General features: G+C 53.8%; 1 protein-coding gene across 1 annotated transcript in view; it reads left to right on the top strand.

Moving 5' to 3' along the window:
* The window catches only part of E4F1 (E4F transcription factor 1), an 88852-nt gene that overhangs the window by 20369 nt on the left and 40787 nt on the right, over nucleotides 1-27696 (top strand). Inside the window, exon 3 of the mRNA XM_075319789.1 lies at nucleotides 6331-6436. Coding sequence (XP_075175904.1) covers nucleotides 6331-6436 — 106 coding nt within the window. The remainder of the gene's footprint in view (nucleotides 1-6330; nucleotides 6437-27696) is intronic.

Here is a 27696-nt window from a genome sequence, read left to right as displayed (position 1 = left end):
ATGGGGGGGGTATATGAGCAGGATGATGGGGGGGGTATATGAGCAGGATGATGGGGGGGGGGGTATATGAGCAGGATGATGGGGGGGGGGGTATATGAGCAGGATGATGGGGGGGTATATGAGCAGGATGATGGGGGGGGGTATATGAGCAGGATGATGGGGGGGGGGGGTATATGAGCAGGATGATGGGGGGGGGGGGTATATGAGCAGGATGATGGGGGGGGGGGGGTATATGAGCAGGATGATGGGGGGGTATATGAGCAGGATGACGGCATATAGCAGGATGGGAGCACATACCAGGATGGCAGTATATAGCAAGATGGGGCTATACCAGGATGAGGGACATAAATATATACACAAGGCAGGAGGATTATTACCAGGATGGGGTAGGTTAGTAGAGAATTTGGGGACATTACCCCCATAACAGTGTCAGCAGCAGATCCTCGCCCCATAACAGTGTGTCATCACCACATTTTTTGCTTAAAATTTTATTTCTTTGTCGCTCCATTGGGAGACCCAGACAATTGGGGTGTATAGCTTCTGCCTCCGGAGGCCACACAAAGTATTACACTAAAAAGTGTAAAGCCCCTCCCCTTCTGCCTATACACCCCCCCGTGAGTCACGGGCTCCTCAGTTTTTATGCTTTGTGCGAAGGAGGCACACATGCACGCATAGCTCCACAATTTAGTCAGCAGCAGCTGCTGACTATTTCGGATGGAAGAAAAGTGGGCCCATATAGGGCCCCCGGCATGCTCCCTTCTCACCCCACTCTGGTCGGCGGTGCTGTTAAGGTTGAGGTACCCATTGCGGGTACATAGGCAGGAGCCAACATGCTGTTTTCCTTCCCCATCCCCTAGGGGCTCTGGGTGAAGTGGGATCCTAATCGGTCTCCAGACACTGGGACCGTGCTCCCTCCGCAGCCCCTGGGGAATCTGCTGGACAGGAGCTGGGTATCGTCAGGGACAAGGCCCTGCTACTGTGAGGTACTCTGTGTCCCCTTGGGGACAGCGCATGGAGCGCTTGTGTCATACACGCTGCAGCACTGCTGGGTGTGTTAGTGCGCCGGGACTACCGCGCTGTCCGCGCTTGTTTGCCGGCCGCGCTTATAACTTTAGTCCCCGGCTTTTGCGGCCTAGTACCGCATCTTCCCGCCCCCGGGCCTGTCACTCAGGGGAAGGGAGGGACGCTGCACTGGACGTCAGCGCTGAGGGCTGGAGCATACTTTGTATCCTCCTCCCCCCTCACTGAGCACAGTGGGACACCAGATTCCCGCACTTTCTTGGGCACGCCCACGGCCCCCTCCTCCTCACAGAACGCTGGCAGCCATTCCTGTCAGCACTTCTGAAGCTAGAGAGGAGAGACAAACGGCTCTGGGAGATCCAGGCAGGGAATCTGGTGGTCACACAACCGCTTTGGGCGGTCGGTAAGCCGCACCTGTTACTAGGTGCTGGCCCCCCTGGGTGCCGAAGTGTATATATATAGGTTTATAGGCTATACATTTACTCTGTATGGTCGCACTGGTTTTTGGCTATATACCCTCCCAGATTGTACTCAGAGGAGACAACAGCATGTCGTCTGCAAATAGCAAGGGTGCCAAAGCACAGGCTTACTTTGCAACCTGTACCTCATGTGCGGCTATGCTACCTGCAGGTTCCACCTACCCTCATTGTGTGCAATGCTCGGCACCTATGGTACTTACTCAGCCGGAGCCTCAGCCACTAGTGGGACCCTCGGCCCAGGTAGAAACACCGACTGCCACTGTCCAGGTGACAGGGACGGAGTTTGCAGTATTCGCTGACAAACTTTCTGAGACTATGGATAAATGGTCTGCTAAGATACTAGAAGCTTTGCAGTCCCGACCTGTAACACAGATCCCGGGCACTGTTGAATCATTGACCCCAGGCCCCCCTCGGTTGGAGCAGCAAATTGCTCCTGGGGTGACTCATAGGTCTCAAGGTGAGGTCTCTGACACGGACCACAGTCCCAGACCGCCTAAGCGGGCTCGCTGGGAGCTTCCCTCGACTTCATCACACTGCTCAGGGTCTCAGCAGGAGGACTCTCTAGAGGATGAAGCGGAGGTGGCAGATCAGGATTCTGATCCTGAAGCCGCTCTCAACCTAGATACACCAGAAGGGGACGCCATAGTGAACGACCTTATAGCGTCCATCAATCAGGTGTTGGATCTTTCTCCCCCAGCTCCTCCAATTGAGGAGTCAGCTTCTCAGCAGGAGAAATTCCGTTTTAGGTTTCCCAAGCGTCCATTGAGTATGTTCCTGGATCACTCCGATTTCAGAGAGGCAGTCCAGAAACACAGAGCTTGTCCAGATAAGCGCTTTTCTAAGCGCCTTAAGGACACACGTTATCCCTTCCCCCCTGACGTTGTCAAGGGTTGGGCTCAGTGTCCCAAGGTGGATCCTCCAGTCTCCAGACTGGCAGCTAGATCCATAGTTGCAGTGGAAGATGGGGCTTCACTCAAAGATGCCACTGACAGACAGATGGAGCTCTGGTTGAAATCCATCTATGAGGCTATCGGCGCGTCCTTGGCTCCGGCATTCGCAGCCGTATGGGCGCTCCAAGCTATCTCAGCTTGTCACTCGCAGATTAATGCAGTCACACGTGCCTCTGCTCCGCAGGTGGTGTCATTAACCTCTCAGGCGTCGGCGTTTGCGTCCTACGCCATTAATGCTGTCCTGGACTCTGCGTGCCGTACGGCGGTAGCATCCGCCAATTCGGTGGCAGTCCGCAGGGCCATGTGGCTACGTGAATGAAAGGCAGACTCTGCTTCCAAAAAGTTCACAAGACCGTTGGGTGAGAGACATTCTGTCTCACGGTTACAGGATAGAGTTCAGCTCTCGTCCTCCGACTCGTTTCTTCAGAACATCTCCGCCCCCCGAGCGAGCCGATGCTCTTCTTCAGGCGGTGTGCACTCTGAAGGCAGAAGGAGTGGTGATCCCTGTTCCTCTTCAGCAATGGGGTCACGGTTTTTACTCCAACTTGTTTGTGGTGCCAAAAAAGGACGGATCTTTCCGTCCTGTTCTGGACCTAAAACTGCTCAACAAACACGTGAAAACCAGGCGGTTCCGGATGGAATCGCTCCGCTCCGTCATCGCCTCAATGTCCCAAGGAGATTTCCTAGCATCAATCGACATCAAAGATGCTTATCTCCACGTACCGATTGCACCAGAGCATCAGCGCTTCCTGCGTTTCGCCATAGGGGACGAACACCTTCAGTTCGTGGCACTGCCTTTCGGCCTGGCGACAGCACCACGGGTCTTCACCAAGGTCATGGCAGCAGTTGTAGCAGTCCTACACTCTCAGGGACACTCGGTGATCCCTTACTTAGACGATCTGCTTGTCAAGGCACCCTCCCGAGTGGCATGCCAACACAGCCTGGACATTGCTCTGGAGACTCTTCAGAGATTCGGGTGGATCATCAATTTCACAAAGTCAAATCTGACACCGGCCCAATCTCTGACATATCTTGGCATGGAGTTTCATACTCTTCCAGCGATAGTGAAGCTTCCGCTGGACAAACAGCGTTCACTACAGACAGGGGTGCAGTCTCTCCTTCATGGCCAGTCACACCCCTTGAGGCGCCTCATGCACTTCCTAGGGAAGATGGTGGCAGCAATGGAGGCAGTTCCTTTTGCGCAGTTTCATCTGCGTCCACTTCAATGGGACATTCTCCGCAAGTGGGACAGGAAGTCGACGTCCCTCGACAGGAACGTCTCCCTTTCTCAGGCAGCCAAAGCCTCTCTTCGGTGGTGGCTTCTTCCCACTTCATTGTCAAAGGGGAAATCCTTCCTACCACCATCCTGGGCGGTGGTCACGACGGACGCGAGCCTGTCAGGGTGGGGAGCGGTCTTTCTCCACCACAGGGCCCAGGGTACCTGGACTCAGCCAGAGTCCTCCCTGCAGATCAATGTTCTGGAGATAAGGGCAGTGTATCTTGCCCTAAAAGCGTTCCAGCCGTGGCTGGAAGGCAAACAGATCCGAATTCAGTCGGACAACTCCACAGCGGTGGCATACATCAACCACCAAGGCGGCACACGCAGTCGGCAAGCCTTCCAGGAAGTCCGGCGGATTCTGCTGTGGGCGGAAGCCACAGCATCCGCCATATCCGCAGTTCACATCCCGGGCGTAGAAAAACTGGGAAGCAGACTTTCTCAGTCGCCAGGGCATGGACGCAGGGGAATGGTCCCTTCACCCGGACGTATTTCAAGAGATCTGTTGCCGCTGGGGGATGCCGGACGTCGACCTAATGGCGTCCCGGCACAACAACAAGGTCCCGACATTCATGGCACGGTCTCAAGATCACAGAGCTCTGGCGGCAGACGCATTAGTTCAGGATTGGTCGCAGTTTCGATTGCCTTATGTGTTTCCTCCTCTGGCACTGTTGCCCAGAGTGTTACGCAAGATCAGGTCAGACTGCCGCCGCGCCATCCTCGTCGCTCCAGACTGGCCGAGGAGGTCGTGGTACCCGGATCTGTGGCATCTCACGGTGGGTCAACCGTGGGCACTACCAGACCGACCAGACTTGCTGTCTCAAGGGCCGTTTTTCCATCTGAATTCTGCGGCCCTCAACCTGACTGTGTGGCCATTGAGTCCTGGATCCTAGCATCTTCAGGGTTTTCTCAAGAGGTCATTGCCACTATGAGACAGGCCAGGAAACCAACGTCCGCCAAGATCTACCACAGGACGTGGAGAATATTCTTATCCTGGTGCGCTGATCAGGGTTTTACTCCCTGGCCATTTGCCTTGCCCACTTTTCTTTCCTTCCTTCAATCCGGATTGGAAAAGGGTTTGTCGCTCGGTTCTCTTAAGGGACAAGTCTCAGCGCTCTGTGTTTTTCCAGAAGCGCCTAGCCAGACTTCCAAAGGTACGCACGTTCCTGTAGGGGGTTTGTCACATCGTCCCTCCTTACAAGCGTCCGTTAGAACCCTGGGATCTGAACAGGGTGCTGATGGTTCTTCAGAAACCACCTTTTGAGCCAATGAAGGATATTTCTCTTTCACGCCTTTCGCAGAAAGTGGTCTTCCTAGTAGCAGTCACTTCACTTCGGAGAGTGTCTGAGCTAGCAGCGCTGTCATGCAAGGCTCCTTTCCTGGTGTTTCACCAGGACAAGGTGGTTCTGCGTCCGGTTCCGGAATTTCTCCCTAAGGTGGTATCCCCCTTTCATATCAATCAGGATATCTCCTTACCTTCTCTTTGTCCACATCCAGTTCACCAGTGTGAAAAGGATTTGCACTTGTTAGATCTGGTGAGAGCACTCAGAATCTATATTTCTCGTACGGCGCCCCTGCGCCGCTCGGATGCACTCTTTGTCCTTGTCGCTGGCCAGCGTAAAGGGTCACAGGCTTCCAAATCAACCCTGGCTCGGTGGATCAAGGAACCAATTCTCGAAGCCTACCGTTCCTCTGGGCTTCCGGTTCCCTCAGGGCTGAAGGCCCATTCTACCAGAGCCGTGGGTGCGTCCTGGGCTTTGCGGCACCAGGCTACGGCTCAGCAGGTGTGTCAGGCGGCTACCTGGTCGAGCCTGCACAATTTCACGAAACACTATCAGGTGCATACCTATGCTTCGGCAGATGCCAGCCTAGGTAGGCGAGTCCTTCAGGCGGCGGTTGCCCACCTGTAGGAAGGGGCCGTTTTACGGCTCTATTACGAGGTATTATTTTACCCACCCAGGGACTGCTTTTGGACGTCCCAATTGTCTGGGTCTCCCAATGGAGCGACAAAGAAGGGAATTTTGTTTACTTACCGTAAATTCCTTTTCTTCTAGCTCCAATTGGGAGACCCAGCACCCGCCCCTGTTCCCTTCGGGCTGTTGTTCTTTGGGTACACATGTTGTTCATGTTGAATGGTTTTCAGTTTTCCGAACTTCCTTCGGATTGAATTACTTTAGACCAAATTATAAGTTTCCTCCTTCCTGCTTTTGCACCAAAACTGAGGAGCCCGTGACTCACGGGGGGGTGTATAGGCAGAAGGGGAGGGGCTTTACACTTTTAAGTGTAATACTTTGTGTGGCCTCCGGAGGCAGAAGCTATACACCCCAATTGTCTGGGTCTCCCAATTGGAGCTAGAAGAAAAGGAATTTACGGTAAGTAAACAAAATTCCCTTCTTTCCTATTTTCCTTCTCTAAAACCAGGGTGCGTCTTATAGTCCGAAAAATACGGTAATCCGCAGGGAAGATGGAGACCTAAATGCAGTGATCCTATAATGTCTTCTTTTTTGTAGGGGGCTTTGTAATATCGTTTATATATAGCTGCAGGGAATTAAGGTGTAATATACTTTAATTTCTGGTTCTTTCTTTTTTTTTTTCTTCCCAATAGATAGATGGTATATTCAACAGGGACGAGGAGGATTTGCGGTGTCCGGAGTGCGGTGAAATGTGCAAGAGCGGCAACTCCTTAAAGGTCCATCTGAAAGGGCATGAAGGTAAAGCGTCGCCTGCTACTTATCCCCTGGGTATTCAGGACCAATTGGTTACAATTGAAAAATGGGTCACAAACCCTTCCCCCAAAATGCTAATAATGGGTCACAGAAGTCCCTAAACCCCAAAGTGCTAATAAAGGGAGATGAAAGTATTTTTCTCACTTGCTTCATTGGAGGCTACAGCGCCCATGGCTTCCTGTGTCCCCCAATAAAGGCGAAGCGAAATACGGCAAGTACAGAAATGCTCTTTTGCGTGATGGAATATTACATACCGTATATAGTGGAGTATAAGCAGTGTTTTGGGGGGGGGGGGGGTTTAGACAATTTTTTTTTTTTTTTTTTTTTAAGCTGAAAACGCCCCCCCTCAGCTTATAGTCTAGTCAGGTTCCCACAAAAAAATATTCTCACCTGTTCTTCGTTCCTGCAGTGTCCTCTTATTTGCTTCTCGCAGTCCGCAGGCACATAGACCCCCTCAGTGATCGCAGCCGTGGCCACCGCAAAGTATTCAACTGAAGCGATGTCGGCAGTAGTGGCCCCGTGCACCAGCGGCAATCACCGAGGGTATCTATGTGCCTGGGGTCCGCAAGAAGCAGGTAAGAGGACACTGCAGGCATGGAGGACAGATGAGAATATTTTTTGTTTGTATGTGAACAGCTGCATAATAGGGGACAAGGAGGTGACCGGAATAAGGACATTACTAAAGGATGGGCACATTACTATAGAGGACAATGATGGGCCCATTACTACAGGATGGGGCAGAAGGATGGGCACATTACTACAGGATGGGGTACATTACTATAGAGGACAATCATGGGCCCATTACTACAGGAGACAAGGATGGGCACATTACCACAGGAGACAAGGATGGGCACATTACTATAGAGGACAATGATAGGCCCATTACTACAGGATGGGGCACAAGGATGGGCACATTACTACAGGAGACGAGGATGGGCACATTACTACAGGAGACGAGGATGGGCACATTACTACAGGAGACGAGGATGGGCACATTACTACAGGAGACGAGGATGGGCACATTACTACAGGAGACGAGGATGGGCACATTACTACAGGAGACGAGGATGGGCACATTACTACAGGAGACGAGGAGGGGGCACATTACTACAGGAGACGAGGAGGGGGCACATTACTACAGGAGACGAGGAGGGGGCACATTACTACAGGAGACGAGGAGGGGGCACATTACTACAGGAGACGAGGAGGGGGCACATTACTACAGGAGACGAGGAGGGGGCACATTACTACAGGAGACGAGGAGGGGGCACATTACTACAGGAGACGAGGAGGGGGCACATTACTACAGGAGACGAGGAGGGGGCACATTACTACAGGAGACGAGGAGGGGGCACATTACTACAGGAGACGAGGAGGGGGCACATTACTACAGGAGACGAGGAGGGGGCACATTACTACAGGAGACGAGGAGGGGGCACGTTACTACAGGAGACGAGGAGGGGGCACGTTACTACAGGAGACGAGGAGGGGGCACGTTACTACAGGAGACGAGGAGGGGGCACGTTACTACAGGAGACGAGGAGGGGGCACGTTACTACAGGAGACGAGGAGGGGGCACGTTACTACAGGAGACGAGGAGGGGGCACGTTACTACAGGAGACGAGGAGGGGGCACGTTACTACAGGAGACGAGGAGGGGGCACGTTACTACAGGAGACGAGGAGGGGGCACGTTACTACAGGAGACGAGGAGGGGGCACGTTACTACAGGAGACGAGGAGGGGGCACGTTACTACAGGAGACGAGGAGGGGGCACGTTACTACAGGAGACGAGGAGGGGGCACGTTACTACAGGAGACGAGGAGGGGGCACATTACTAGAAGGGGGGACAAGGATTTTATCGGTATCTATTTTTGAAATTTACCCGTAGCTGCTGCATTTACCACCCTATGCTTATACTCGACTCAATAAGTTTTCCCAGTTTTTTGTGGTAAAATTAGGGGCCTCGGCTTATACTTGGGTCGGCTTATACGCCAGTATATACGATAGTCCTCGGCCACTAAGGCCGAGGTTTCATGGCCTGAAGCAACACGCCATTGGGTCACTTCACCCATGTTTGAGCTGGAAATTGCTGTCGTAACATGGTTGTAAAATTACGACCGCAATGCGATTGTGTAAATCGGCCTGTAGGTGGAGTTTCGGAACAGCTGACTGGATGGGGGGGATCATTGTGTGCCCGATGTGACTCCACAGACCCCAGAAGTGTTCTCCTTCAGCTCCGCTGTACTTGGCACTTTACAGACCATTGACGGCGATCGTGCATCACACCAGTGCTCTTGAGCGGCGTTTACCCACACAAGTATCTGTCCCATCTAACACATGAGGGAATTGGTCATTTACGCCCACGACTATTGTGTTGGGGTAGACCAGTTCCTATTTTACTCATCTGTTTAGATCTTTAAGGTCAGAACATCCGGCCAGTTTTCGAGTAAACGAGACAAATTTCCATTAGATAAATTTAGAGGGGATATTCATCTGTAGGTAAATTGGGAGCTCCTCTATACATGTGAAGATATCGGCCGATCGTCTAATATAGGCAGATGTTGGCGGAAGCAGGATTGGACTTGCTGGATTTCACAGGAGAGAAGCCGCCACCGGAGGCGTTTTGGCAGCTGCTTTATTTGCCTTTCACCATTAATAACACGTTCATGCTCAGAAAACCTCCACATGCTCATGTTTGGGAGCAACGTGGAGGGATCGTGTGTGTATATATACACCTTCAGTCTGTCCTATTGTGGAGGTGATGGTGTCCGCTGTTGGTCCATTGTTGTGAATGTCATCAGAGTGGGTGCTGGTGTGGAGCTCCCTCTGGTGGTCAGGAATGGTAATGAAGCGGAGTTTGAATCTGTGATTCAAACAGGTGATGGGATTAATTGGGAATCCAGGAAAGCCTATTGCAGATCAGCCTAGGAGAGCATTATGTGCCTGGCGGCTGCCAGTGATAACTGTTCCTGCCTGCTTCTGAAGATGGCTGGGAGTTTTCCCTTCAGTTTCTCCCATTTATTCGGTGCCTGAATTTACTTCAGATAAGTACAAATCCAGCTATTAAGCACAGGAACTGTACACTTAAGTGTTTTTGCTTATTCCATTTTGTTCTGTGTTTTGGTTTCTTGTATGTGAGGACCTGTCTTTCTGCTTTTGGGAGCAGGGCAGTTCCTCCAGCAAGAAAGGGAGCTTGCTCTTTGTTCATGTTTGGAGTATTTGCACTTTAGACTATTATTTGTTCTGTGATTTGTTTCTTCCCATTATATCTGCACTTCTGTTTAAAGTGTCTGGCACAAAAGCACCTGATATAGTGGGGGAGAGTCCGTGTGGTCTCAGATCTTTTTTCTTCGGCGCTCCATTGGGAGACCCAGACGATTGGGTGTATAGCTACTGCCTCCGGAGGCCACACAAAGTATTACACTAAAAAGTGTAAGGCCCCTCCCCTTCTGCATATACACCCCCCGTGGATCACGGGCTGCTTCAGTTTTCATGCTTTGTGCGAAGGAGGTCAGACATCCACGCATAGCTCCACTGTTTTTAGTCAGCAGCAGCTGCTGACTATGTCGGATGGAAGAAAAGAGGGCCCATGACAGGGCCCCCAGCTAGCTCCCTTCTCACCCCACTTTTGTCGGCGGTGTTTGTTAAGGTTGAGGTACCCATTGCGGGTACGGAGGCTGGAGCCCACATGCTGTTTTCCTTCCCCATCCCCCCTCGGGGCTCTGGGTGAAGTGGGATCTTACCGGTCTCCATCCACAGACCCGGAGATCCTGCTGGATATGGAGCTGGGTATCGTCAGGGACAGGGCCCTGCTACATTAAGGTACTCTGTGTCCCCGTACACATCGCGCACACACACACCAGCATTGCTGGGAGTGTTAGTGCGCCGGGGACAACAGCGCGGAGCGCTTGTGCTATTATTCACTGCAGCTTAGCTGAGTGAATTTATGTGTTAGAAACTGCCGCGCCGGCCGCTGCGGGGTGTTTTACACTGTGGCGCGGCTGGGACTTGTGGTGCGCCGGGGACTTCCGCGCTGGCCGTGCACATGGGACGGCCGCGCTTATTACTCGAGTCCCCGGCTTTGCGGCCTAGTTTTTCGCTTCGTTCCCGCCCCCAGCCCTGCCAGTCAGGGGAGGGGCGGGACGCTGTACAGACAGTCAGCGCCGGGAGCTGGAGTCTGCTTTGCATTCTCCAGCCCCCTTCACTGGACACAGTGGGACGCCAGTTTCCCGCTCTTGTCTGGGGCACGCCCACGGCCCGCCTCTCTTCACAAGACGCCGGCAGCCATTCCTGCACGCAGTCTGGGCTGGAGAAGGGAGACAAGCTCTGGGCAACCAGTCACAGGATTCGGGCGACCACACACCCGCCTTTGGGCGGGCGGTAAGCAGCACCTGAAGTGCTGACCCCACTAATGCCATTTGTACTTTATGCCTAGATGGCTAGACTACAGCAGCAAAAAGCAAGGGTGCTAAGGCACAGGCTTTCTAGGCTGCTTGTATTGCATGTGCTGAAGTGTTCATTTGTACTTTATGCTGGTATGCTATACACTGCACTGTACGGTCGCTATTCCTGGCTATATACTCCTAGATGGCTGGACAACAGCAGCACGAAAGCAAGGGTGCTAAGGCACAGGCTTTCTATGCTGCTTGTACTGCATGTGCTGAAGTGTTCATTTGTACTTTCTGCTTGTATGCTATACATTGCACTGTACGGTCGCTATTCTTGGCTATATGCTTTTAGATGGCTAGACAACAGCAGCAAAAAAGAAAGGGTGCCAAGGCACAGGCTTTCTATGCTGCTTGTACTGCACGTGATACTGTTCCACCGGCAGGTTCCACTGACCCCCATTGTGTGCAATGCTCCCCTGTAGCACTTGGTCAGCCGGGGTCTCTGCTAGAGGTGGCCAAAGGAACCACCTGTGAACCCTGTCCAGGGACAGGGACGGAGTTGCAGTTTCGGCTGATAGGTCTGTGACTAACATCTTAGAGACTTTGCAGTCCAGACGGACCATGGGCAATGTTGATACGCCCTCATTTGGAACAAATCAGTGCTCCGGGGGGGTCCCATGCATCCCAGGGCGCAGACTCTGACACGGACGACAGTCCCAGACAGTCTAAGCGAGCTCGCTGGGAGCGGCACTCGGCTTCATCACTGGTTAGGGTCCCAGCGGGACTCTCTGTATGATGAGGCAGACGTAGCTGATCAGGACTCTGATCCTGAGACCGCTCTCAATCCGGATACTCCGGATGGTGACGCCATAGTGAATGATCTTCTAGCGTCCATCAAGGGAATGTTGGATATTTCTCCCTCAGCTCCTCCGGTGGAGGAGTCAACTTCACAGCAGGAGAAATCCCTTTTCAGTATCTCAAGCGTATATTGAGTACTTTTCTGGCCACTCTGACTTCAGAGAAGCAATCCGGAAACACCACACTTATCCAGATAAGCGTTCTCCAATCGTATTAAGGATACACGTTATCCTTTTTTCTCCCTGACGTGGTCAAGCGCTGGACCCAGTGTCCAAAGGTGGATTCCCCTATCTCCAGGCTTGCGGCTAGATCCATAGTTGCAGTGGAAGATGGGACTTCACTTAAAGATGCCATTGACAGACAGATGGACTCTGGTTGAATTCTGTCTATGAAGCTATCGGCGTGTCGGTTGCTCCGGCATTCGCAGCCGTATGGGCATTCCAAGCTTTTTCAGCTGGTCTTGCGCACGTGGACACTGTCACATGTACATCTGTGCCGCAGATGGCGTCCTTAACCTCGCAATGTCTGCATTGCGACTTACGCTATTAATGCTGTCCTGCACTCTACGAGCCGTACGTCAGTGGCGTCCGCCAACTCCGTGGTTTTACGCAGAGCCTTGTGGTTGAGGGAATGGAAAGCAGATTCTGCTTCCAAAAAAGTGCTTAACCAGTTTGCCGTTATCTGGTGACAGACTGTTTGGTGAGCGATTGGATGAAATCATTAAACAGTCCAAGGGGGGTAAGGACTCTTCCTTACACCAGCCCAGATCAAACAACCCAACAGAGGAAGGGACAGTCGAGGTTTCGGTCCTTCCCAGGCTCGGGCAGGTCCCAATTGTCCTCGTCCAAAAGAACTCAAAAAGCTCAGAGAGGCGCAGATTCCTGGCAGGCTCAATCACGCCCAAGGAAGGCAGCCGGAGGAACCGCTACCAAGGCGGTTTCCTCATGACGTTCAGCTCTCTCTCTCCGAATCCGCGGTCGGTGGCAGACTCTCCCGCCTTGGCGACATTTAGCTGCCACAGGTCAAAGACCGGTGGGTGAGAGACATTTTGTCTCACGTGTACAGGATAGAGTTCTATTCTCGTCCTCCGACTAGATTTTCAGAACTTCCTCACCTCCCGACCGAGCCGATGCTCTTCTGCAGGCAGAAGGAGTGGTAATCCCTGTTCCTCCTCAGGAACAAGATACGGTTTTTACTCCAATCTGGTTGTGGTACCAAAAAACGACTGCTCTTCCGTTCCGTTTTGGACCTAAACCTGCTTAACAAGCACGTGAAAACCAGGCGGTTCCGGATGGAATCCCTCCGCTCCGTCATTGCCTCCATATCTCAAGGAGATTTCCTAGCGTCAATAGACATCAGGATGCTTATCGCCACGTGCCGATTGCTCCAGAGCACCGGTGTTGGCTACGATTCGTTATTGAAGACGAGCATCTTCAGTTCGTAGCCCTGCCCTTCGGTCTGGCGACAGCCCCACGGCTTTTCACAAGTTCATGGCAGCAGTGGGAGTAGTCCTGCACTCTCAGGGTCACTCTGTGATCCCTTACTTGGACGATCTACTTGTCAAGGCACCCTCTCAAGAGGCATGCCAACACAGCCTGAACGTGGCGCTGGAGACTCTCCAGAGTTTCGGGTGGATCATAAACTTTTCAAAGTTAAATCTGACACCGACCCAATCGCTGACATATCTTGGCATGGAGCTTCACACTCTCTCAGCGATAGTGCAGCTCCCGCTGGACATACAGCGTTCACTACAGACGGGGGTGCAGTCTCTCCTTCAAGGCCAGTCACACCCCTTAAGACGCCTCATGCAGAGGCAGTCCTTTTCGCGCAGTTTCATCTGCGTCCACTTCTATAGGACATTCTTCGCCAATGGGATGGGAAGTCAACGTCCCTAGACAGGAACGTACCCCTTTCTCAGACGGGCAAGGACTCTCTTCAGAGGAGTCCACCCTTCAGATCAATGTTCTGGAAATCTGGGCAGGGTATCTTGCCCCGCAAGCCTTCCAGCAGAGGCTGGAAGGCAAACAGATCCGAATTCAGTCGGACAACTTCGCAGCGGTGGCATACATCAACCACCAAGGCGGAACACGCAGTCGGCAAGCCTCCCAGGAAGTCCGGCGGATTCTGATGTGGGTGGAAGACAGAGCATACACCATATCCGCAGTTCACATCCCGGGCGTAGAAAACTGGGAAGCAGACTTCCTCAGTCGCCAGGGCATGGACGCAGGGGAATGGTCTCTGCACCCGGACAGGTCTCAAGAAATCTGTAGCCGCTGGGGGAGGCCGGACGTCGACCTAATGGCGTCTCGGCACAACAACAAGGGCCCGATTTTCATGGTGCGGTCTCACGATCAAAGAGCTCTGGCGGCAGGCGCCTTAGTTCAGGATTGGTCGCAGTTCCAGCTACCCTATGTGTTTCCCCCTCTGACACTGTTGCCCAGAGGGCTACGCAAGATCAGCTCCGATTGCCGCCGCGCCATCCTCGTCGCCCCAGACTGGCCGAGGAGGTCGTGGTACCTGCATCTGTGGCATCTCACGGTCGGCCAACCGTGGGCACTACCAGACCGGCCAGACTTACTGTCCCAAGGGCCGTTTTTTCCATCTGAATTCTACAGCCCTGAACCTGACTGGTGGCCATTGAGTCCTGGATCCTGGCGTCTTCAGGATTATCTCAAGACGTCATTGTCACCATGAGACGGGCTAGGAAGCCGACGTCTGCCGAGATCCACCACAAGACGTGGAAGATATTCTTATCTTAGTGCTCTGCTCAGGGAATGTCTCCCTGGACATTTGCATTGCCTACTTTTCCTTCCTTCCTGCAATCTGGTTTGGGAAAAGGTTTGTTCGGCTCCCTTAACGGACGAGTCCCAGCGCTGTCTGTATTCTTTCAGAAGCGCATAGTACGACTTCCTCAGGTACGCACGTTCCTGCAGGGGGTTTGTCACATTGTCCCTCCGTACAAGAGGCCGTTAGACCCATGGGATCTGAACAGGGCACTAATTGCTCTCCAGGAGCCGCCCTTTGAGCCTCTGAGGGATGTTTCACTTTCTCGACTTTCACAGAAAGTGGCCTTTTTGGTAGCGGTCACGTCTCTTCAGAGAGTGTTCGAGCTCGCAGCGCGGTCATCCAAAGCTCCCTTCTTGGTGTTTCACCAAGACAAGGTAGTGCTGCGCCTGATTCCGGGGTTTCTCCCTAAGGTGGTATCCCCCTTTTCATCTCAGTCAGGATATTTCCTTACCTTCCTTTTGTCCTCATCCAGTTCATCGATATGAATTGGATTTGTATTTGTTGGATCTGATGAGAGCGCTCAGAATCTACATTTCCCGCGCGGCGCCCCTGCGCCGCTCGGATGCACCCTTTGTACTTGTCGCTGGTCAGCGCAAAGGGTCGCAGGCTTCCAAATCCACCCTGGCTCGATGGATCAAGGACCCAATTCTTGAAGCCTACCGTTCTGCTGGGCTTCCGGTTCCATCAGGGCTGAAGGCCCATTCTACCAGAGCCGTGGGTGCGTCCTGGACATTACGGCACCAGGCTACGGCTCAGCAGGTGTGCCAGGCGGCTACCTGGGCGAGTCTGCACACCTTCACCAAGCGTTATCAGGTGCATGCCTACGCTTAGGCGGATGCCAGCCTAAGTAGAAGAGTCCTGCAGGCGGCGGTTGCCTCCATGTAGGGAAGGGCTGTTTTTACAGTCCAAACTTGAGGTATTAATTTACCCACCCAGGGACTGCTTTTGGACGTCCCAATCGTCTGGGTCTCCCAATGGAGCGCCGAAGAAGGGAATTTTGTTACTTACCGTAAATTCCTTTTCTTCTAGCTCCAATTGGGAGACCCAGCACCCGCCCCTGTTCCTTCGGGATTTTTTGGTTGTTCGGGTACACATGTTGTTCATGTTGGATGGTTTCAGTTCTCCGATGTTCCTTCGGATTGAATTGTTTAACCAGTTATTGGCTTTCCTCCTTCTTGCTTTTGCACTAAAACTGAAGCAGCCCGTGATCCACGGGGGGTGTATATGCAGAAGGGGAGGGGCCTTACACTTTTTAGTGTAATACTTTGTGTGGCCTCCGGAGGCAGTAGCTATACACCCAATCGTCTGGGTCTCCCAATTGGAGCTAGAAGAAAAGGAATTTACGGTAAGTAACAAAATTCCCTTCTTTCCTATCAGGAGATTGGTATTTTTTTTTTTTGCTGGCCGCAATCAGTTATCTGTCCTGTCCTGTTGTATCTAGTACGTCTGGCTTCACCTTTGCTGATCTATATTTCTTTGTCGCTCCTAATTGGGAGACCTAGACAATTGGGTGTATAGCTATGCCTCCGGAGGCCACACAAAGTATTACACTAAAAGTGTAAAGCCCCTCCCCTTCAGCCTATACACCCCCCGTACTGCTACGGGCTCATCAGTTTTTATGCTTTGTGCGAAGGTCAGACATCCACGCATAGCTCCACAGCTTAGTCAGCAGCAGCTGCTGACTATGTCGGATGGAAGAAAAGAGGGCCCATAACAGGGCCCCCAGCATGCTCCCTTCTCACCCCACTTTTGTCGGCGGTGTTGTTAAGGTTGAGGTATCCATTGCGGGTACGGAGGCTGGAGCCCACATGCTGCTTTCCTTCCCCATCCCTCAATTAGGGCTCTGGGTGAAGTGGGATCCCATCGGTCTCCAGGCACAGGAGACCGTGCTCCATCCACAGCTCCTGAGGACCCTGCTGGATAGGAGCCGAGTATCGTTCAGGGACATGGCCCTGCTACTTGGAGGTACTCTGTGTCCCCGTGGGGACTGCGCACAGCAACACTCCAGCATTGCTGGGTGTGCTAGTGCACCGGGGACAGCAGCGCTGGCTGCATGTGTGCCACTATACACTCAGCGTCGCTGAGTGTATTTGTGTAGGGGGACTGCCGCGCTGACCGCCGCTGCCATGGTTATGCCTGCGGCGCGGCTGGGACTGTTAGTGCGCCGGGGACTTCCGCGCCGACCGCGCTTATACGGCGGCCGCGCTTATAACTATAGTCCCCGGCTTCTGCGGCCTAGTCTCTTTCTTCCCGCCCCCAGCCCTGCCAGTCAGGGGAAGGGCGGGACGCTGTACAGGTCGGCAGCACTGAGGGCTGGAGCATGCTTTGCATACTCCACCCCCCTCACTCTGCACAGTTGGGCACCAGTTCTCGCACTTTTCTGGGTCACGCCCACGGCTCCCTCCTCTCCCCAGGACGCTGGCAGCCATTCCTCTCAGCTCTGCTAACGCTGGAGAGGAGAGACAAGCTCAAAGAGACCCAGGCAGGAATTCTGGTGCCCACACAAACGCTTTGCGCAGGCGGTAAGCAGCACCTGTGGTGCTGGCCCCACTAGTGCAGAAGTGTATTTATAGTTTATATGATTATAGTCTATACTTTACACTGTATGGTGCACTGTTGATTTGTGGCTATTTACCCTCCTGTATTGCTCAGAGGAGACAACAGCATGTCGTCCACAAATAGCAAGGGTGCCAAAGCACAGACTTACTATGCTGCCTGTGCAGCATGTACGGCTATACTGCCGGCAGGTTCCACTGACCCTCATTGTGTGCAATGCTCGGCCCCTGTGGCACTTTCTCAGCCGGAGCCTCTGCTAAGGGTGGCCCAGGGAGAACCACCTGTTAACACTGTCCAGGTGACAGGGACGGAGTTTGCAGTTTTTACTGAAAGACTTTCTGAGACTATGGCTAAGATATTAGAAGCCTTGCAGTCCAGGCCGGCATCTCAAGCCAGGGGCACTGTGTTATCATTGTCCCCTGGTTCCCCTCAGTTGGAACAGCAATGTCTTCCCGGGGTGTCTCATGGATCCCAGGGTGAGGTCTCTGACACGGACCGCAGCCCCAGACCGACTAAGCGAGCTCGCTATGAAATTCCCTCGACATCATCACAATGTTCAGGGTCTCAGCGAGAGGACTCTCTGTATGATGAAGCGGAGGTAGCTGATCAGGATTCTGATCCTGAAGCCACTCTCAACCTTGATACTCCTGATGGGGACGCCATAGTGAATGACCTTATTGCGTCCATCAATGAAATGTTGGATATTTCTCCCTCAGCTCCTCCAGTGGAGGAGTCAGCTTCTCAGCAGGAGAAATTCCGTTTCAGGTTTCCGAGGCGTACAAAGAGTATGTTTCTGGACCACTCTGACTTCAGAGAGGCAGTCCAGAAACACCGAGCTTATCCAGATAAGCGTTTTTCCAAGCGCCTTAAGGATACACGTTACCCTTTTCCCCCTGACGTGGTCAAGGGCTGGACTCAGTGTCCCAAGGTGGATCCTCCAATCTCCAGACTGGCGGCTAGATCCATAGTTGCAGTGGAAGATGGAGCTTCACTCAAGGATGCCACTGACAGACAGATGGAGCTCTGGTTGAAATCCATCTATGAAGCTATCGGCGCGTCTTTTGCTCCAGCATTCGCAGCCGTATGGGCACTCCAAGCTATCTCAGCTGGTCAGGCGCAAATTGACGCACTCACACGTACGTCTGCGCCGCAGGTGGCGTCCATAACCTCTCAAACGTCGGCATTTGCGTCCTACGCTATTAATGCTGTCCTGGACTCTGCGACCCGTACGGCGGTTGCAGCCGCCAATTCGGTGGTAATACGCAGGGCCTTGTGGCTGCGGGAATGGAAGGCAGATTCGGCTTCCAAAAAGTGCTTAACTGGATTGCCATTTTCTGGCGACCGTTTGTTTGGTGAGAGATTGGATGAAATCATCAAACAATCCAAGGGAAAGGAAACATCCTTACCCCAAGCCAAACCAAAAACACCCCAACAGAGGAGGGGACAGTCGAGGTTTCGGTCCTTTCGGGGTGCGGGCAGGTCACAATTCTCCTCGTCCAAAAGGCCTCAGAAGGATCAGAGGAACGCCGACGCATGGCGGTCTAAATCACGCCCTAAAAAGACCGCCGGAGGTGCCGCTAGCAAGGCGGCTTCCTCATGACTTACGGCCTCCTCACACCGCATCCTCGGTCGGTGGCAGGCTCTCCCGCTTTTGCGACACCTGGCTGCCACAAGTAAAAGACCGTTGGGTGAGAGACATTTGTCTCACGGTTACAGGATAGAGTTCAGCTCTCGTCCTCCGACTCGATTCTTCAGAACATCTCCGCCTCCCGAGCGAGCCGAGGCTCTTCTGCAGGCGGTGGGCATTCTGAAGGCAGAAGGAGTGGTGGTCCCGGTTCCTCTTCAGCAACAGGGTCACGGTTTCTACTCCAACCTGTTTGTGGTTCCAAAGAAGGACGGGTCCTTCCGTCCTGTTTTGGACCTAAAACTGCTCAACAAACACGTAAGGACCAGGCGGTTCCGGATGGAATCCCTCCGCTCCGTCATCGCCTCAATGTCCCAAGGAGATTTCCTAGCATCGATCGATATCAAGGATGCTTATCTCCACGTACCAATTGCTCCAGAGCATCAGCGCTTCCTGCGCTTCGCCATAGGAGACGAACACCTTCAGTTCGCGGCACTGCCGTTCGGCCTGGCGACAGCCCCAAGGGTTGTCACCAAGGTCATGGCTACAGTAGTTGCGGTCCTCCACTCTCAGGGTCACTCAGTGATACCTTACTTAGACGATCTGCTGGTCAAGGCACCCTCTCAAGAGGCATGCCAACACAGCCTCAACGTTACTCTGGAGATTCTCCAGAGTTTCGGGTGGATCATCAATTTTCCAAAGTCAAATCTGACACCGGTCCAATCACTGACATATCTTGGCATGGAGTTTCATACTCTTCCAGCGATAGTGAAGCTTCCGCTGGACAAACAGCGTTCACTACACACAGGGGTACAATCTCTCCTTCAAGGTCGGTCACACCCCTTGACGCACCTCATGCACTTCCTGGGGAAGATGGTGGCAGCAATGGAAGCAGTCCCTTTCGCGCAGTTTCACCTGCGTCCTCTTCAATGGGACATCCTACGCAAGTGGGACAGGAGGCCGACGTCCCTAGACAGGAACGTCTCCCTCTCTCAAGCAACCAAAGCTTCCCTTCGGTGGTGGCTTCTTCCCACCTCAATATCGAAAGGGAAATCCTTCCTACCCCCATCCTGGGCGGTGGTCACGACGGACGCGAGCCTGTCAGGGTGGGGAGCAGTTTTTCTCCACCACAGGGCTCAGGGTACGTGGACTCAGCAAGAGTCCTCACTTCAGATCAATGTTCTGGAGATCAGGGCAGTGTATCTTGCCCTAAAAGCGTTCCAGCAGTGGCTGGAAGGCAAGCAGATCCGAATTCAGTCGGACAATTCCACAGCGGTGGCTTACATCAACCACCAAGGTGGGACACGCAGTCGGCAAGCCTTCCAGGAAGTCCGGAGGATTCTGCTGTGGGTGGAAGCCACAGCATCCACCATATCCGCAGTTCACATCCCGGGCGTAGAAAACTGGGAAGCAGACTTTCTCAGTCGCCAGGGCATGGACGCAGGGGAATGGTCCCTTCACCCGGACGTGTTTCAGGAGATCTGTTGCCGCTGGGGGATGCCGGACGTCGACCTAATGGCGTCACGGCACAACAACAAGGTCCCAACATTCATGGCTCGATCTCAAGATCACAGAGCTCTGGCGGCAGACGCCTTAGTTCAGGATTGGTCGCAGTTTCAGCTTCCTTATGTGTTTCTTCCTCTGGCTCTGTTGCCCAGAGTGTTACGCAAGATAAGGGCCGACTGCCGCCGCGCCATCCTCGTCGCTCCAGACTGGCCGAGAAGGTCGTGGTACCCGGATCTGTGGCATCTCACGGTCGGCCAACCGTGGGCACTGCCAGACCGACCAGATTTGCTGTCTCAAGGGCCGTTTTTCCATCTGAATTCTGCGGCCCTCAACCTGACTGTGTGGCCATTGAGTCCTGGATCCTAGCGTCTTCAGGATTATCTCAAGAGGTCATTGCCACTATGAGACAGGCTAGGAAACCAACGTCCGCCAAGATCTACCACAGGACGTGGAAAATATTCCTTTCTTCAGCGCTCTATTGGGAGACCCAGACGATTGGGGTATAGCTACTGCCCTCTGGAGGCCACACAAAGCACTACATTAAAAGTGCAAGGCCCCTCCCCCTCTGGCTATACCCCCCCCCGTGGTATCACGGGTTCTCCAGTTTTAGCTTTGTGTGCGAAGGAGGTCAGACATTCCATGCATAGCTCCACAGATTTTAGTCAGCAGTAGCTGCTGACTATTTCGGATGGAAGAAAAGAGGACACATATAGTGTCCCCAGCATGCTCCCTTCTCACCCCTGGATGGTGTTGTAAGGTTGAGGTACCTATTGCTGGTACAGGGCTGGAGCCTGACATGCTGTTTTCCTTCCACATCCCCTGGTAGGGCTCTGTGGAAGTGGGATCCTGCCGGCCTCTCAGCTCTGACGCCGGGCTCCATCCACAGACCCATTAGAACCTGATGGAGACGGAGCAGGAGTACGATCAGGGACAGGCCCTGCATCATACAGGTACTCTGTGTCCCCGGCAGGCACAGACACACTCCGGGCTGGCTGGGTGTTGTAGTGCGCCGGGGACCGCAACGTTGGAGCCAGTGTCCCTACAGATTACTGGGGGATTGTTTGTGTATGGGAACGCAGCGCCGACCCCCTCTGGACCGGGCGGCGCTGCTGTGACTTGTGGTGCGCCGGGGATCCGCCGTCCGCGCTTTTACGGCGGCGGCGGTTATAAATTGAGTCCCCGGCTTTTTGGGCCTAGGACGCCGGCAGCTCCGATTCGTTCCCGCCCCCACCCTGTCATTCAGGGTAGGGGAGAGACGCTGTTCGCTAGCAGCGACGAGGGCTGGAGCCTGATTTACATGCTCCAGCCCTCACACTATGCACAGAGGGAAGCTGGCTTCCCGCTCTTGGCCAGGAACGCCCAGGGCCCGCCCCCCTTCTCTCTCAGGACGCCGGCAGCCATTACATGCAGTCTGGCTGGAGGAAGGACGCAAGGCTCTGGGAGACCTGGACTAGGGGCTATCTGGCGACCACACACCCGCTTTTTAAGCGGGCGGTAAGCGATTTTTCTGTGCTGGTCCCTCTAGTGCCTCACGGTGTATTGGTGTACTGTGTAGGATATTGTATTTCTTGCACTGTAAGGTCGCTTCTGGCTGCATCTCCCAGATCACTCTGTGGAAGCAACAACATGCCATCCTCAAAACGCAAGGTTGCCAAGGCTAGGGCTGTGTATACTGCGTGTGCTGCATGTGGGGCTAATCTACCAGCAGGCTCCGATGACCCCCATTGTGTGCAATGCTCCGACCCGGTGCTGCTTCGCCAGCCGGAGTCAGGAGGGAGAGTGACCCAGGCTGAGACGCCTGTAAGTCCTGCCCCGGTGACAGGGACAGACTTTGCAGTTTTTGCTGATAATATGTCTGTCTCTATGGCAAAAATACTTGAAACCTTGCAATCTATGCATGGGGCTCAGTCTTTGGGCACGGCGAGGCCTCTGTCCTCAGGTCCCCCTCACTTGGAATTAATCCAGCCCACAGGGGAGTCCCCGGCTTCACAGGCCGAGGATTATGAGTCAGATGATAGCCCCAGCCACCCTAAGCGAGCTCGCTGGGAAAGACCCTCGACGTCATCACACTGCTCAGGGTCTCAGCGCAATCAGTCTCCCTGTGATGTGTCTGAGAGAGTGATCAGGAATCCATTCCTGGAACCCCTCTCAACCTGGATACCCCTGATGGGGATGCCATGGTAAACGACCTTATCTCAGCCATCAATAGGCTGTTGGATATTTCTCCCCCAGCCCCTTCAGCAGAAGAGGCGGCTGCGGAGCAGGAGAAGTTTCGTTTCCTTTATCCCAAGCGTAAATTGAGTGCTTTGTTGGATCACGCTGACTTCAGAGAATCAATCCAGAAGCACGACGCTCACCCAGAAAGGCGTTTCTCTAAACGATCTAAAGATACGCGTTTCCCTTTCCCCCCTGAGGTGGTCAAGCGCTGGACACAGTGTCCAAAGGTAGACCCCCCGATTTCCAAACTCGCAGCTAGGTCCATAGTTGCAGTGGAGGATGGCGCTTCACTTAAAGATGCCAATGACAGACAGATGGACCTTTGGTTAAAATCTGTCTATGAAGCTATCGGCGCGTCGTTTGCTCCGGCATTCGCAGCCGTATGGGCACTCCAGGCTATTTCAGCTGGCTTAGCAAAAGTGGATGCTATCATACATCCAGCAGTGCCGCAAGTGGCGCACCTTACCACGCAGATGTCGGCGTTTGCGTCTTACGCTATCAATGCGGTCCTAGAATCTACCAGTCGCACCTCAATGGCGTCCGCCAATTCGGTAGTTTTGCGCAGAGCCTTGTGGTTAAAGGACTGGAAAGCAGATGCTGGTTCCAAAAAATGTTTAACCAGTTTGCCTTTATCTAGAGAGAGACTGTTTGGCGAGCCATTGGCTGATATCATTAAGCAGTCTAAGGGTAAAGACTCCTCTTTACCACAACCCAGAACAACCAAACCTCAGCAGAAAAAGTGGCAGCAGAGGTTTCAGTCCTTTCGAGGTTCGGGCAAGACACCATTTACCTCGTACAAAGGGACTCAGAGGACGCAAAGAAACTCAGATTCGTGGCGGGCTCACACGCGCCCCAAGAAAGCAAATGGAGGTACCGCTTCCAAAGCGGCTACCTCATGACTTCCAGCCCCCTCCCTCCGCATCGCCGGTCGGGGGCAGGCTCTCCCGCTTTTCCGGCATTTGGATGTCACAGGTCAAAGACCGGTGGGTGACGGACATTTTGTCTCGCGGGTACAGAATCGAGTTCAATTCTCGTCCTCCAGCTCGGTTCTTCAGAACCTCCCCACGTCCAGACCGAGCAGATGCTCTGCTGCAGGCGGTGGGCTCCCTAAGAGCGGAAGGAGTGGTGATCCCAGTCCCTCCTCAGGAACAAGGGCAAGGGTTTTACTCCAATCTCTTTGTGGTTCCAAAAAAGGACGGCTCGTTCCGTCCTGTTCTGGACCTAAAACGGCTCAACAAACATGTGCACGCCAGGAAGTTCCGGATGGAAACCCTGCGTTCTGTCATTGCCTCAATGTCCAGAGGAGACTTCCTTGCCTCAATAGACATCAAAGATGCTTATCTCCACGTGCCAATTGCTACAGAACATCAACGTTTTCTACGTTTTGTGATAGGAGACGACCATTTTCAGTTCGTAGCTCTGCCATTTGGTCTGGCAACAGCCCCACGGGTCTTCACCAAGGTCATGGCGGCGGTGGTAGCAGTCTTGCACTCTCAGGGACACTCGGTGATCCCTTACCTAGACGATTTATTGGTCAAAGCTCCCTCTCAAGAGGCATGTCAGCACAGCCTGAATGCTACGCTGGAGACCCTACAGTCTTTCGGATGGATCATCAACTTTCCAAAGTCGATCCGATCACCGACTCAATCACTAACGTATCTTGGCATGGAGTTTCATACTCTAGCAGCGATAGTGAAGCTTCCGCTGAACAAGCAGCGGTCACTACAGACAGGGGTGCAATCTCTTCTGCAGGGCCAGTTGCATCCCTTGCGGCGCCTCATGCATTTCCTAGGGAAGATGGTGGCAGCCATGGAAGCAGTTCCCTTTGCGCAGTTTCATCTGCGCCCACTTCAATGGGACATTCTCCGCCAATGGGACGGGAAGTCAACGTCCCTGGACAGGAAAGTCTCGCTTTCCCAGACGGCCAAGGACTCCCTACAATGGTGGCTCCTTCCCACCTCATTGTCTCAGGGAAGATCCTTCCTGCCCCCATCTTGGGCAGTAGTCACGACAGATGCGAGTCTGTCAGGGTGGGGAGCAGTATTTCTCCACCACAGGGCTCAGGGGACGTGGACACCGCAGGAGTCCACCCTTCAGATCAATGTTCTGGAGATCAGAGCAGTGTATCTTGCTCTACTGGCCTTCCAACAGTGGCTGGAAGGAAAGCAGATCCGAATCCAATCGGACAACTCCACAGCGGTGGCATACATCAACCACCAAGGAGGGACGCGCAGTCGGCAAGCCTTCCAAGAAGTCCGGCGCATTCTAATGTGGGTGGAGGACAGAGCATCCACCATATCCGCGGTTCACATCCCAGACGTAGAAAACTGGGAAGCAGACTTCCTCAGTCGCCAGGGCATGGACGCAGGGGAATGGTCCCTTCACCCGGACGTGTTTCAGGAAATCTGTCGCCGCTGGGGAGTGCCGGACGTCGACCTAATGGCATCCCGGCACAACAACAAGGTCCCGGCATTCATGGCGAGGTCGCGCGATCAAAGAGCTCTGGCGGCAGACGCCTTGGTTCAAGATTGGTCGCAGTTTCAGCTCCCATACGTGTTTCCGCCTCTGGCGCTCTTGCCCAGAGTGCTACGCAAGATCAGATCCGAGTGCAGCCGCATCATACTCGTCGCTCCAGACTGGCCGAGGAGGTCGTGGTATCCGGATCTGTGGCATCTCACGATCGGTCGACCGTGGTCACTGCCAGACCGACCAGACTTACTGTCCCAAGGGCCGTTTTTCCATCAGAATTCTGCGGCCCTGAACCTGACTGTGTGGCCATTGAGTCCTGGATCCTAGCATCTGCAGGATTATCTCAAGGAGTCGTTGCCACAATGAGACAAGCTAGAAAGTCGAATTCGGCTAAGATCTACCACAGAACGTGGAAGATTTTCTTATCCTGGTGCTCTACTCAGGGAGTGTCTCCCTGGCCATTTGCATTGCCCAAGTTTCTTTCCTTCCTGCAATCGGGGTTAGAAAAGGGCTTGTCGCTCAGCTCCCTTAAAGGGCAAGTTTCGGCACTATCCGTGTTTTTTCAGAAGCGTCTAGCACGTCTTTCTAAGGTGCGCACGTTCCTGCAGGGGGTCTGTCATATTGTGCCCCCGTACAAGCGGCCGTTAGATCCATGGGATCTGAACAGGGTACTAGTTGCTCTCCAGAAGCCGCCCTTCGAGCCTCTGAAGGAAGTTTCCTTTTCTCGGCTGTCACAGAAAGTGGCGTTTCTTGTTGCGATCACATCGCTTCGGCGAGTGTCTGAGCTGGCAGCTCTGTCATCCAAGGCTCCCTTCCTGGTGTTCCACCAGGACAAGGTAGTGCTGCGCCCTATTCCGGAGTTTCTCCCTAAAGTCGTATCCTCTTTTCATCTTAATCAGGATATATCCTTGCCTTCGTTTCTTTGTCGCTCCATTGGGAGACCCAGACAATTGGGTGTATAGCTATTGCCTCTGGAGGCCACACAAAGTATTACACTTAAAAGTGTAAGGCCCCTCCCCTTCTGGCTATACACCCCCAGTGGGATCACTGGCTCACCAGTTTTGTGCTTTGTGCGAAGGAGGCAACACATCCACGCATAGCTCCACTTTTTAGTCAGCAGCAGCTGCTGACTATGTCGGATGGAAGAAAAGAGGACACATATAGTGTCCCCAGCATGCTCCCTTCTCACCCCACTTATGTCGGAGGTGTTTGTAAGGTTGAGGTACCCATTGCGGGTACGGCGGCAGGAGCCCACATGCTGATTCCTTCCCCATCCCTTTTTACAGGGCTCTGGGTGAAGTGGGATTTACCGGTCTCCAGGCACTGAGACCGTGCTCCATCTACAGCCCCTGGAGAAGATGCTGGATGGAGCGGAGTACATCAGGGACATGGCCCTGCTTCCTCAAGGTACTCTGTGTCCCCGTGCATTTGGCGCTCACACCGCAGCATGCTGGGTGTTGTAGTGCGCCGGGGGACATCAGCGCTGCGGCGCCTGTGCCATAGCCTCATTCAGCTTAGCTGAAGCAGGCACACTTATGGGACTCGGCCGCGCCGGCCGCTGGGACTGCGGCACGGCTGGCACTTGTAGTGCGCCGGGGACTTCAGCGCGGCCTGCGCTTTTACGGCGGCCGCGCTGATAACTACAGTCCCCGGCTTTTGCGGCCTGCTTCCGTTCGTTCCCGCCCCCAGACCTGCCAGTCAGGAGAGGGGCGGGACGCTGCCCACGTCTAGGACTCGGGCGCGCCGGCCGCTGGAACAGCGGCGCGGCTGGCACTTGTAGTGCGCCGGGGACTTCAGCGCGGCCCGCGCTTTTACGGCGGCCGCGCTGATAACTCGACCACTTCTAGGGCGGTCGCGCCGGCCGCTGGGACTGCGGCGCGGCTGGCACTTGTGGTGCGCCGGGGACTTCAGCGCGGCCCGCGCTTTTACGGCGGCCGCGCTGTTAACTCGAGTCCCCGGCTTCTGGGCCTAGTCTCCCTTCGTTACCGCCCACAGCCCTGACAGTCAGGGTAGGGGCGTGACGCTGCAAGAGCAGAGCTGAGAGCTGGAGTATGTTTTGCATACTCCACCCCTCTCACTATGTGCAATTCCCGCACTTTCTCAGGCACGCCCACGGCTTCCTTCTCTACAAGGACACCGGCAGCCATTAGTGTCAGTTTCTGTCCCCGGCTTTTGCGGCCTGCTTTAGTTCGTTCCCGCCCCCAGACCTGCCAGTCAGGAGAGGGGCGGGACGCTGGGAACCACATGTTTTTCTATACAGCTGGTACAGCATGTACGGCTATACGGCCGGCAGGTACATAGACTCCCATTGTATGCACTAATGGCCAGGGGATGAGGACGGTGTCTGCAGTATTTACTGACAGTTTTTCTGAGACTATGGCTATGATACTAGAAGCCTAGCAGTCCGGACATGTCTCTCACAATATGGGCACTGTTGAATCATTGATCCATGGCCCCCCTCAGTGTGAATAACTAACAGCTCCGGGAATGTCACACGCATCCCAGAGTCACGGCTCTGCACGGACGTCAGTCCCAGACAGCCTAAGTGGGCTCGCTATGAGCGGCCTCGGTTTCATCAGGGTCCTAACAGAAGGACTCGCTGTGTAATGAGGCGGAAGTAGCGGCTCAGGATTCTGATCCTGAGACCGCTCTCAATCTGGATACACCTGATTGTGACGCCATAGTAAATAATCTTATAGCGTCCATCTATAGAATGTGGGTTATTTCTCACAACTCCTCCAGTGGAGGAGTCAGCTTCACGTATTTTTCTGGACCACTCTGCCTTCAGAGAGGCAGTCCAGGAACACCACGCTTATCCAGATATGCGCTTCTCCAAACG

This window comes from Anomaloglossus baeobatrachus, chromosome 7, assembly GCF_048569485.1.
Source record: "Anomaloglossus baeobatrachus isolate aAnoBae1 chromosome 7, aAnoBae1.hap1, whole genome shotgun sequence".
Classification (NCBI taxonomy): Eukaryota; Metazoa; Chordata; class Amphibia; order Anura; family Aromobatidae; genus Anomaloglossus; species Anomaloglossus baeobatrachus.
Note: the sequence above shows the minus strand (reverse complement) of the source record. Positions and strands in the feature narration are given on the sequence as shown.